This window comes from Lolium rigidum, chromosome 2 (assembly GCF_022539505.1).
Source record: "Lolium rigidum isolate FL_2022 chromosome 2, APGP_CSIRO_Lrig_0.1, whole genome shotgun sequence".
Lineage (NCBI taxonomy): Eukaryota > Viridiplantae > Streptophyta > Magnoliopsida > Poales > Poaceae > Lolium > Lolium rigidum.
This window is the reverse complement of record NC_061509.1, coordinates 213,003,854-213,016,061: the sequence shown is the minus strand read 5'-3', so window position 1 is coordinate 213,016,061 and position 12,208 is coordinate 213,003,854. Positions and strand designations below refer to the sequence as shown.

The window sequence follows — 12,208 nt, the reverse complement described above, 5'->3', positions numbered from 1 at the left end:
GATGTTTTTTACTTCCCCTTCCATCTAAATTTTTTGTCACAGATTTAGGTATAGGTAAATTGTTGGCCAAAAATTTGCCAAAATTTGTTGAATCTGTGACAAATTAGCTGAAATTTTACATATATCTAGATCTGTGACAAATAATTTAGATCAAATGGAGTATACTTAATTTGGACGAGGGACGTGGCAAGGATCATGCAGATGCAGGTGGTGGCCGGCTACACCTAGTTCAGTTTTGAACCATTGTGCCAATGAGCTAGCTCAGACATGATTCTGAACCAAGCGCGTCAAAAGAAATGCCAAATGAGAGTGCACATAGACAAGGAAGGTTGATCGGTCGCAAAACCGACTTACCCGCCGGCGAGATAATCCAACCCGGCCGTACCAAACACCGGTAGATAAACGGCTCCATCGACGCGGCGCCTCGCCATGTCCATCTTCCTCATGCTCTCCATTGGCGTTCCATTGAGCTGCCGCAGCCGCTGGAGCGTCAGAACGGGCACCGCCGCCGCTGGTTGGTGGCCTGAGCTGCAGGCAAGCAGCGCCGCCGCCGACGCCACAGCCAGAAGCGCCGCCGCCGCCGCCCAGGGAATGCCAGCTCTCTTCATATCTCGTCTGCTCTGCTCACGAGTGATGATTGATCTCTCAGGTTTCAAGCAAGCAAGCTACCTAGCTAGAGGCAACTGCAGCGCGCGCGTGTGTATCAGTGCGGGTGTGGTGCTTGTCATGCTGGGTGGCGATCGACACGTAGGGAGAGCTGTGCTCCATTTTTGGCTACCGCGTCCAGCTTGGGCGATGCTTTCGAGCGAACCATTTGCATGCAAAATATGACATTGAGACCCCACGATCGCATCGCATACTCTATCTAGCAAGTAAAGCTACCAATAATTCAAATGCAAGACCATGACCGGCCTCTGACCGCAGTGCGTATATGGCAACGAAGTAAAGCAGTGGACCTCGTATAAAACAAACGTTACTCCTGTGTAAAGCTCTATATCGCACGCCTTGCATCTCCACCATGTCCAAAACATAGAGTGCATTTTACACCAGATAGTTAATTACCAAATGTTTTCATGGGAAATATCGGCACAGACGCGCCATGACAAGTGATCATATAAAATTGGTGCCAAAATATGGTGACATGTGTCCCGTGCAAAAATAAATGATTCGATGGTGTGGCTAGTGCCTTCGTGTACATGTTTCATACCCTCATGCACCAACAATCAAGATGCATAGGCTGTGCAGAGGCCGGGGTATAACTTCTATTTTAAAACAAAAATAACAATCAAGAGGAAGACACATGCATGGAAGAGTTCGGCTCATGAGAATATGTCTTGATGATGAACCAGATAGTTTCAAGTGGCGCTTATCTACCACAGGTGTTTTTACATTAAAATCTATGTTTGCTGATTATATGCATGTGCATACATTTTTTCTTATAAAATACTTGTGGAAAATTAAGGTTCCACTGAAGATTAGGATTTTTATTTGGTTCTCAGGTAAGAAAAGTGCTTCTAGCTAAAGATTTTAAAAAAAAGGTGTTGGAACGGATGTACAAAGTGTGTTTTTTGTGGTTCGCAAGAAATAATTGATCATTTGTTCATTACATACCGTTTTCCCCGTTTAGTTTGGAGGGGGTGGTTTTAATTATAATATTCCACCTCCATATAATGTAACTAATTTATTTCGTAGTTGGTTACACGGGATTGAGAATATAACAAAAGCTCGAATTTTTGCGAGAGTTTGTGCTCTAGTTTGGCTAGGAATTGTCGAAATGATGTGCTTCTTAACAGAACAACCAGACCCAAAAAAAATTATTGTAGTTTATACGCATATGTGCTTCGCGCATTGATAGACATGTGGTCTTATCTCCTTTCTGTGGAGTAGTGGGGACCTACGAATACTAGGTGCACTGACGGCGGTTGTACGGGCTATATTCAGCTAGAGTAGCTGGATGCATTATAATAATAGACTTAAAGATAACCATTTTATTTCTGCAATATATGTTTAGATGGCTAATTCATGTTGCCACTTTGAGCAATTTTTGAGTTGTAACCTCTAGTACTCATTAAATTGTGCAATAAGACAAGATTGTGTGCATCGTTTCGATCAGAGGTCGGAGCATAGCTCTCATTTTGGAAAAAAAATGTGAAAGAGTTCCAGAACATGAACATGAAGTCACCCTACACGACGATACAAATCAAAGACATAAGTACCATGGTCTTTAGTTAACTCTTGATACAATTCACCTATGATGTCCTATTTTTTAAAATGTACTTAATAATTTATTCCTTTTGCTAGTTCAGTGGTTAACTAAGAATCAAGTTAGTTCTAGGTCTTTCCGTGAAAAAAGTTAGTTCTAGGTCAACTCCAAAACCATTAGATTTGTGTCAAAATTCGTGCACATCAGAATTACACGTTGGTGTTCTGTTACATAATTATATATTGGATCGCAGCCTAGTGGAAAACAAAAATGGCCTTCGCTAAACCGAGGAGCGGATCTAAAAGCCGTATGGCTCGAGAATACAGTATTTGGAGGCGGCTTTTTAAAAATCCAAGTTAGGCCGCCAGTTCAAAAAATTGGTGCAACATGTTCATAATGTACTTGGTATTTGAAAAAAAAATATTCATTTCAAACTGAGGCATAACCTAGCGGTGGAGAGGGGTGATATTTCCGACCCAACCGAATTCAAGTCTTAGTATTTGTGTTTGTGTTGTTATATTGAAAAATTACTAGTCATAATATGCTCAAAATAGAAAAATGCAAAATTATAAATTCGATTATTCTGTAGTCCAATATGCATGGTTGTATTGTTGATTCGATTGTCATCCCTCATTGTGCAAATGCCCGTAGCTCCTAAAAATCCCAATTAGAAAACTTAACAAACTTCAAAACAACTATGCATTGGTTCCTGAAAATTCCAACCAGATAACTTAACCAAGTTCATGAAAACTCTACTGGACCTTATTTGCCTGTGTCAAAAAGAGACGCACAAGGCCAGATTTGCGAATCATAAAAAATATTGACAAAGCACCACATATAGGTGGGTATCAACAGACATGTCATAGATTTCTATGCTAACATAAACTCAGATTTAGTTAGTGCACCACAAGTCACACACTTATTTGGTATGTCTTGGAACTTGGGTTAAGGAAACTGAAAATCTCATATATATGGCAACAAAATGTTAAAGGCCACAAAAATAGTTGGAATAAAACCTGGAGATCTCTAAAACCTTCTCATTATGTGGACCTTAACCTTCTGCTTCAAACTAACAGCAGCCCAAGCTTCTTGCTTGACCTGTCCATTTGTGAAGTTTCACAAGAACATCAGTTCCACGTATTAGGACCGGGACAATTTGGACCAGTTTTGCACCGCCTGAAAAGTTAGTGGATTCAACTTGCACACACCGCATAAGTTATTATATGTCTAATGTTATTACGTGTTTTATATATAGCTGGTCAAACTTTATGAAGTCTAACTTTAACCAAAACTTATAGGCATCCTAAGATAGACATTTCTGTAGAAAAAGAAAAGAAAAAAAGGAACTCACTTCTTTTTCTTTTTTTTTTTGAGATGAAGGAACTCACTTCTATCACCGGTTGATTGTTCACCATCACACGGTAAGCTTGACATTTAGTAGTTTGTGGTCAGCAGCTCTTGTTGCTACGCTGCCCAACTGGCCATGTGTATGTATGCATGGATTGCTGTAGAAATCAGTCGCTGGCTCATCTCGCCAGATCCGCCCTATAGAGCTATAGTAGCACCCACGGGAGATGTGCCATGTAAATCGGTGACTCAGACCAGTATTAGGAGGTTTAAGGTAATAAAATAAGAAATAATAGAGAACACTGCATCAAGCTAATCTGCTGGTCATGTTGACAAATGCTACAATTCCAATTCTAAACTTAGACCACTGTGATTTTGCGAATCAACACATGGCTATCTCTTCAATTTCAGAGGCACCTGCGACTTTAGGTCGCCTCGGCATGGCCTCGCAACCTTGTTTGGGTCAAATGGCAGTACCTGATACCTCCTTGCATGCCCTGACAGCGGAATTGAGGCCTTTCTCCAATTAGTAGGTGGTTCTCCATGTCCTCTGCATATTGCTTGATATCCTTCTCTAGTTTGTCCTCTCACTTGCTCTCACTATTTCAAGAAAAAGGAGTGTAAAAAGAAGAGAGTTCGCAAAACATGAATGTATTGTTTTGAGTGCATAAGCATGGCCGAGGAGCATACGTTATGTGGGATCAACATTTGAAACTGTATACAAGAAAATCTACTCTAGAAGAACATAATAAAAACGCACAGAAATTTCTGATGGAATTCTTGAGTCACAAACTGGACCTTTGTTCACAAGATTTATGCATGACCATGATACCAAGTTAGCCACACCACTGATTTCAACAACAAAGCACAATTTTGCATAATGATGAGGGGTAAATAATTTTCCCCTGTGGGTGATTGCCAAATAACCTTCCCATGTCAGTATATATTTTCAAAAACAGGGTGTTTGTTTCTCGTTTCTCCAAAAAAAAAAAAGTATCCATGAAGTTAAGACAATTGAAGCCATTGGAAATCTATGGAAACCAACACATGGAAGTAGCAGGATGGCATATATATAACACATATAGTTTTATAAGGTCTAGAATCAAGTGATTATATTCTGCTGGTTAGATATTGCATATGTCTATACATGTCACACAGCTCATGATGGACTCAAGGGATCGGTTGGTTTGCTTTGCACCATTTTCATCCTAGAGACACCTGATTCCAATTTGGGAGCTAGAATAGAACTCTTCGAATTTCAAGAATAAGAAAAAAGGAAGAAGAGCAACCCTGATCCAGACGAGAAAGATTAGGCAAGGAAACTAAGAAATACTACTCATCATAGCAGGCAACCTCCCGGCATGACAGCAAAGGAAGATACCAAAACGAACAACCAACAAACATATCTTGGAGGCATTTTGTCGAACAACACCTGTGCGTAGGTGTCCATGGCCCGCAAGCAACCTCATCTCGGGCTCCAGCGGCATCCTCGGTGTCGCCACTAAGGCTGCCGGTGCTGCAGAATGAGGCGCGGGTGTTAGGGGAAGCGTCTTCTTGGAAGCCGACCGCTTCCGCATACTGCTAGAGCCGGCGGAATCCACGCCGCCATGGATAGGATCTCGGGGCGTCCCGGAGGTTGACTTCCTGAACTACATCAGCAGCGAGCAGTGGAGGCTGCGAAGGGAGGATAGCCCTGCATGGCATGGTTGCCAACCGGGCTGAGGGCATCGAATATAATACTATATGTACAACACCATCTGTAGTCAGAGGTTTAACCTTTTGGGTGATGGTATGCCCAAAGAATTCTTATTTGTGAACTACAGTAAGTATCTTGAAATGAGGACTCTGTATCCTTAACCACTCGGTCTATGATGCTTGGAAATCAATCAGGATTCACAGAAACCTCGCACAAACATCTCAACGATGGAACATCATTACTTTACACCAAACACAGGCACATCAAGCCAACAACAATATCAGCATATTTGTATACACCGTTTTGCAAGCGATTTGACATCCATCTACGAAGAAATCAGCGCAAACTGACAACAGGGTGTATTAATCAACGAGAATGAATGCTACCACCAAATATACAATAACAATATGCCCTACCACACAAACAGGACACAGGGGGAAGAATACATATCCCATGTCAAGATAAAATAAAGAACATAGGGAAACTGTCTGCTATGATCTGCCCTTTGCTGAATTACAAACTTACAGAGAACTTGGGTCATATGTAATTTGCGTGCTTTCCAATCATGCATGATGCCGTAAAAAAAGACCTCCAGGAATCCATGAAATAAGGAGCCCACGACATTTTGTTGGTCACTAACACCTTATCTCGTATGATCCAGCCCTCGTGATGTAGCGAACCCACTCAACGGTGTTGTAACCACTCTTCTCCCACACCTGAAAAATGCATCAAAAGATGTGTTCAATATCAGACATAATTCAATGTTTCATATTAGCACTTGCTGCACATACCTTGAGGAACCGAACACGCAGACCAGAAGCAGTGAACATCGGAACCTACATGAAAGAGATATCATATAGTGCATACATACGGGATAGAGTGCGCGGCATATAGCACATTGTATCAGCTAACAATGCATGAATAGATATTTTCATAAGAAACAATGAAGCCACCTAAATGAAACATATTCCTAGGTCAACAAGTTATTTAAGTATCAATTTATCTTGTGAATGCTCAACTTTTTTTTTCTGATATAATGGGCTTCTACGCTAACATTATCCTTTAGAGTCAAAAAATACAGAGCAGATAAATAAGATGGAGTAAAGGAAAGCTAACAGCCATCTTGATAAGGTAACAAAAAGATTCTTAACGATTGTAACCTGGAATTCCATCTGAATCGGTGGCCTGTTCGCCAACTTCTTTTCCCCCATCGTAGAGATCAGCTCAACTTCTGCACTCATCGTTGCCTCGGTCTGTCCAGGGAATTTCCTGATCCTGTGGTTGAGATGCTTATTGTGAGTTCATGTTGGTCAATGTGAACTGCCATAATTTAGCATTGCAAATAGCGAGGGAGGGCATAATTTATGTAGTTTTTGCTTACAGCATTCTGAACAACTCACACTATCAAACCCATTACAATCCGACCACATACTGGCTTTGGTAAGTGCAAATATTAGAAAGGAATTGCACTTACTTCCACACAAGGGAATCAATTGAAGCATTATATTTGGCTTTGCCAGATGTTGTTTGGAAACTCGTCTTTGCTGTTTGCTTTGGAACTGGGACTTTGACCACAACACCAAGTGCAAACATCTTGGCACCAAAAACACTCTTAACCTACGTAACAAATGGTTCATCATGACAGGAAATACAATTACAAGTTTAGGGTGCCACCATGTAAATTGTTTGCTCACTTTCACATTAATCTCCATGCGTGTCCGGCCCAACTCCTTAATTGTGGGCAGAACCCGGAATGGAAGATTTACGCCCTCCGTGATTCGATATCTATAACAAAATATGTTCATCACAATCAAGCCAAAGAATGAACTATCATTTGTTAAATAATAACTGAAAATACAAGCACAAATAGGGATCCAAAGGTTACTTCATCAATTCGAATTCACCATCTGGTGGTACAAAGCTGACTGTTTTCTCTGAATTAAATCTTGTTAGGTTGACGCACTGGTGGAATGTGACATCATCGAGTTCTATGGTCTTTCCACTGTAGAGAGACAGGATATAATCAATCAGGAGATAATTGAGGGAAAGGACAAAAGTTGGGTAGCCACTGAACAATGTTAACCAGCAAAACAATAAATTCATATGAGCACAGTTTCATCATGTGTTCAATATTCAATGAAATGATACCTCTTTGAAGGCCTAGACTTCAGTTGGGCTTCCTTCTCAAGTCCAATCTTATCATTTAATCCCAACTTAAGATCAGGCATTCCAGAAAGGAAGCACTTCATAAGAATCTTGCCTGTAACGTCACATCGTAGAACACTCCCTGCAGAAATGTAAGATGGTATACACAATATATATCAAAAAATCCCAATAGAAGAAAACCAGAAGTCTCAGAGCAGATAACTTAAATTTGATGGTCGATAAAATACCTTTAGAAGACATAAGAAGGTTTACACTCTCAACAATGTCCAAGAAAACCTAACATGAGAGAAGAACTCTATTATTGTTACTTCATGTACTAAACAAAAGTATAAAATGGGACGATGTTGAAGGGAAAAAAGAAAAGAAAACACAGACAAGTATGGGCCATTGTAACAGGAATATTGCTACATGTACAATATGTATTAGAACTGAGATGCATTTTGAAATATATGCATAGTAATGGCATTGCTATTACCCCATGATCTGCTAGGACTATTATATATGTTAGGGCCCTGCTTTTTTTTTATTCCTAATGCAGCTGAAGCTTCCCTACATATTTAATTAAAGTACCTCATTCTTCTTGTACACAAGGCCCTCTCTTCTCCAACCAACAGCACCCGTGACTTGCAAGGTGGCATTTGGAACAGGCTTATCAGAAGGCTAGCAGTACAGAGAAAAAGAAACATGATTCAGATACCCAATACACATGATTGTGATTTATACATGATTAAGGTTTTTTATACCCAATACAACTACTTCATTTTCATATATCTCTGACCTTGGAGGAAAATGGCGACCTAACACCTTCTTGAGTTATATATAACTTCAAAATTTCAGGTGAGAGATTCTGAGGATAACCGAAGTCCATAATCTCTGCACAATTAGCAGAGAGTCAATATTTCAAAGGCAGTCCATGGTGGAAAATGAAGCAGCAATCATAGTCCAGAAACAAGATGTGCCCTTACCATCAAGAAGTTCATAGATTAACACAAAGTTATTTCTGATAGCATCTTCATCAAAAGTTCCACCAAAGTAGGACTTGAATAGCGCCACTGCCTGATAATTTTAAATAATCTTCAGCAGAAATAATGGAGAATGAGATAGGACATAGTAAACTAGAGGCTGATGTGTACATTAAGTATGATCTCTGCATTGACTTAGCAACTAAATTTTCGCCACTGAATCATCTTGGCCCCACATACAAACTAAAGGAATTCCTAGCACAATCCCCCCTCTTCCAAACAGGCCCTATGGAAATCATATAAAGCACAAAGGGTTCTGTTATTCAGTTATTACGATTAATCTATTCCCAGCAGTGATGGACATGGAAAATTACGCGACCTACGCATTGAAAAATTCTACTTTTCAGTACTACCTATGAGCACCTGTTTGCGCCCTTTTGTGTTTGGCAATTCCTGTTCCTAATGTACCATCGTCAACTACCCTTTCACAATAGAAAATTCTAGTTGTCAAACAAAGCCAACCATCAATGTCATCATTAAATGATATGATCATCTAAGCCTCTTGGATTGAGATGTATCTTACAGTTCAACAAATCAAGAACTAAACAGGTAGCTTCAGAAAATCATCTCGCTACTGAACTAACTAATACATTATTTTGCTCTTAAAAAAATATGGTTCACAGATAATCATTATTTAGGGAAAAAGATAAAACATACATTGACTTGTTCAGATTATATAAGATTCATCAAGATCATCTTCATTTTCTACTAATGAATTGAGATGCAAAGCCTTTGCGTTTTTTTGAGAGAACAAAAGATCTGTATCGGTTATATATAAATTATTCAGGAGTGTTTATAAGACGACAGAAAGTGCATACCTCCACAACAAACTTGAAAGCACAAGAAACATTAGCATTGCTGCTAACCACGATAACAATATAAACATTACTGATCCTCATGTAAAGGAAGGAACAGCCTCCTATTTGCCGAACAGGGCATGTACCAAGTTCTTTTGTTTGCATAATGTGCATCCTGAATGCATCAACCATATTGCCCCTGCATTGCCACACACGAACACAATAGGACTTAGTCACCAAATTTACACGCAACCTGGTAACCAGGGGACGAGAGAAGCAAAACAAAATGCAGGAATGTTTCTTATTGAATATTATACTTGCATTTGACATAGAATCCTCAGAACTCCCTCCTTTGACGAATAAGGCAGATGTTTGAGTTTGCACAAAGATTGAGGTGATTACTGATAAAGGTTATGAGAGGAAATGACCCAAGTAGCTTCTTGTGGTTCCTTTGGAACAATGAGTCGGTTGTGTAGGTGACAATGAGTAAATGTATGACTAAGAGAAAATAAGTAAGGGTGTGGTAGAACAAACATAACTAAATTTACACCTGTATTCCACGTCTATCAGCAAAGCTTAAACAACTATATGCTTACATTAATCAACATAAGGCGTAGTAGTTTACATTTATTTAGCGACCTTAATAAAATAATGCTTATGGTATTGAAGATAAATCTAATAGGTGGAATGGTAGTTGCTATACTGCTTGCTCAATATTAAACCAGTGTAAAATCTATATGGGATGGAGCCCCGACCACGCAGGGTTAACTGAATGTTCTTTTTTCTATTTATGATTGCTAAGGGTACCTGGACCACATACAAAACTGTATTTTCATGGGAAACTGTTGATGTTTAATAATTTTTGCAGTTCCTTTCAATGCCTATTGGCAATCTACGATCTGAGAGTTAATGTTTATCGTTGAGTTCAGTACTTCAGTCAGATAGCTACTATTTCAAAGTGATTTGTCTTGCTGCGGATGCTGCATTAGAAGTAAAAGACTTAGAGGAGGAACTGACTACTTTCAACATCTTCGCAGCGATCAGAAGTAAGACTTATTAGAGTACTGAAGGAAGTCGCTCCTGTCAAAACCAACTGGAAAAGATCAAATGAACTATGCAGTGGTTTTTCTTAACTAAAAGTACCCGACTTGCCACGACTGCAAGTTCGAAGTGTGAAAAAACTAGTACGCATTCTCTTGTTTTTTGTTGCTATGATAATCTACAAACTAGACGGCATATCCTAGTCAGTGAGCATTCTCTCTACTCCACGCCGAAATCATGTAGGAGCCACAACCTCACGGCAGATAATGGAACACGCATTCCGAATCAAAATCACTTGGGAACGGCGCAACCGATGCAAAGGGGACAATTTCAGCTCGCAACAAGTCAATTACCGAAGATTGGCTATCAATTGAACTAAAAGGCGCAGAATTTCACTTGTCACTAGTAAAAGAAAAGCAATCGAAATCCACGAGCTAACCACCGCGATCTACATGACTACAAGCTACGGCCGGAAATGTTCAGCCTCAGGGCCTCAGATCTAGCGGTCCACAGCCGGGGGCACCACAGGCGGGGAGGGGGGAACGGCAGCACGCACCCGACATCGTCGCGGTAGAGGCGGTTGATGAGGACGTCCCCTCGAAGGTTGAGGAAGTAGATGGCGGACGCCGCCACCGGCATCGTCGCCCGCTCGCCAAGCGAGCGCCTGGGACCACCACGCTTAACTGGCGCGCGGGTCCGCGGTGCGCCGCCGCCTGCCGGTCGTAGCGAGCGATCCGGTGTGCTGGGGGCTCGCCGGACGGTGAGGAGGATGGGATGGACGGGAAGCAGGTTTTGGTTGGATCTCGGGGGTAGACGAGCACCAAGTCGTCTTCCCCGTTCAGGAGCGCTTTTTGGTGTGTATCTTCCAGAATGGCCCTTTCAGGTTGGCGTGTTTCCGTATTTGCCTGCGGTTGGCGACTTTTGGTATTTTGTTGACAGTTCTTCACTGACTTCGTGTTGCGCTTTGTTCAAAAAAAGAAAAAAGAGACTTCGTGTTGCGCTGTATCTTGGTGTACTCATGGAGTCATGTTACTGTACATTTTTTTCCACAAGGGGATATATTAACAGCATGCCAATTATATATGGTCTGTGACTTATGGTATTTTTTCATAGTTAAGAAATAGAGTTTTTTAACTGAGATTTTGTTAAGTCTAGGTCACGGGTTACCTAAGTTACACTTTTTAGTTACACTTTTTAGCTGTGGTTGAACTTTTCTTTAGGTGATTGAGGTTTAAGAACTTTTCAGTCGACTGAGACATAGCAAAAACGTAAAGAAAAATATCACTCACAATTATTCGATGTCAAAAATAAATACATAATCAACAAGTATATGTGATTTGAGTGAATGAATTGTTCGCTCAATTATTTTCTTCTATCCCGGTTAGGGATTTGAAGATGGCGTCAGCGGCTTGGCAACTTGCACATAATCGTTGAGATGGTGGCCATGTCGCGACTTGCGGGGTCGTTATATATCTACCATTGTTTTCTTTTATGTCTGGTGGGTTCAGTTTGTGAATCTTTTCTTGTAGTAGGTTAGGATTGATTTTTCATTGGATTGTAGCGAACTGGACATACTACGTGGAGTTTGGTTGCTGGAGTGAAGCAGGACAACTAGCGAAGCGGATATGTCATCCTCCTCTCACACATCACCAGCCCAGTTGTGCCAGTAGTCAAAGAGTTGTCGTCGTCTTTTGTTACATGTAAACAATGTGTACATGACGTGCAAGCCTACTAAAGATGAGCCACCCCCCGCCACTTGACCCTTGAGTAACTAGAGCGGTAGAGCCCCAGTTTCATTGGGGCTTAGAGCTTCCACTGATCGATACATGAGAGGCCATAAGTTAGTAGAACATTCACGGTTAATTGATTAATCGACTCGCTGAGGATCAAGTGGTGTGTGTCCTTTTATGGGCATCTCTTTTCTCCGTAGAGTACA

At 40.8% G+C, this 12,208-nt stretch overlaps 1 protein-coding gene across 1 annotated transcript; it reads right to left on the bottom strand.

Annotated features, from left to right (window-relative positions):
- Positions 1-5,590: 5,590 nt before the first annotated feature.
- LOC124692908 (AP-2 complex subunit mu) lies at positions 5,591-10,945 on the bottom strand. Its single transcript, XM_047226347.1, has 13 exons — positions 10,829-10,945; positions 9,253-9,430; positions 8,378-8,468; positions 8,191-8,285; positions 7,983-8,072; positions 7,640-7,688; positions 7,395-7,533; positions 7,132-7,248; positions 6,941-7,031; positions 6,721-6,863; positions 6,407-6,521; positions 6,038-6,082; positions 5,591-5,962 (listed from the first exon to the last, which is right to left on the bottom strand). The coding sequence occupies exons 1-13, from the start codon at positions 10,909-10,911 to the stop codon at positions 5,882-5,884; spliced, it is 1,317 nt and encodes a 438-aa protein (XP_047082303.1). The 5' UTR covers positions 10,912-10,945; the 3' UTR covers positions 5,591-5,881.
- Between the last annotated feature and the right edge of the window lie 1,263 nt (positions 10,946-12,208).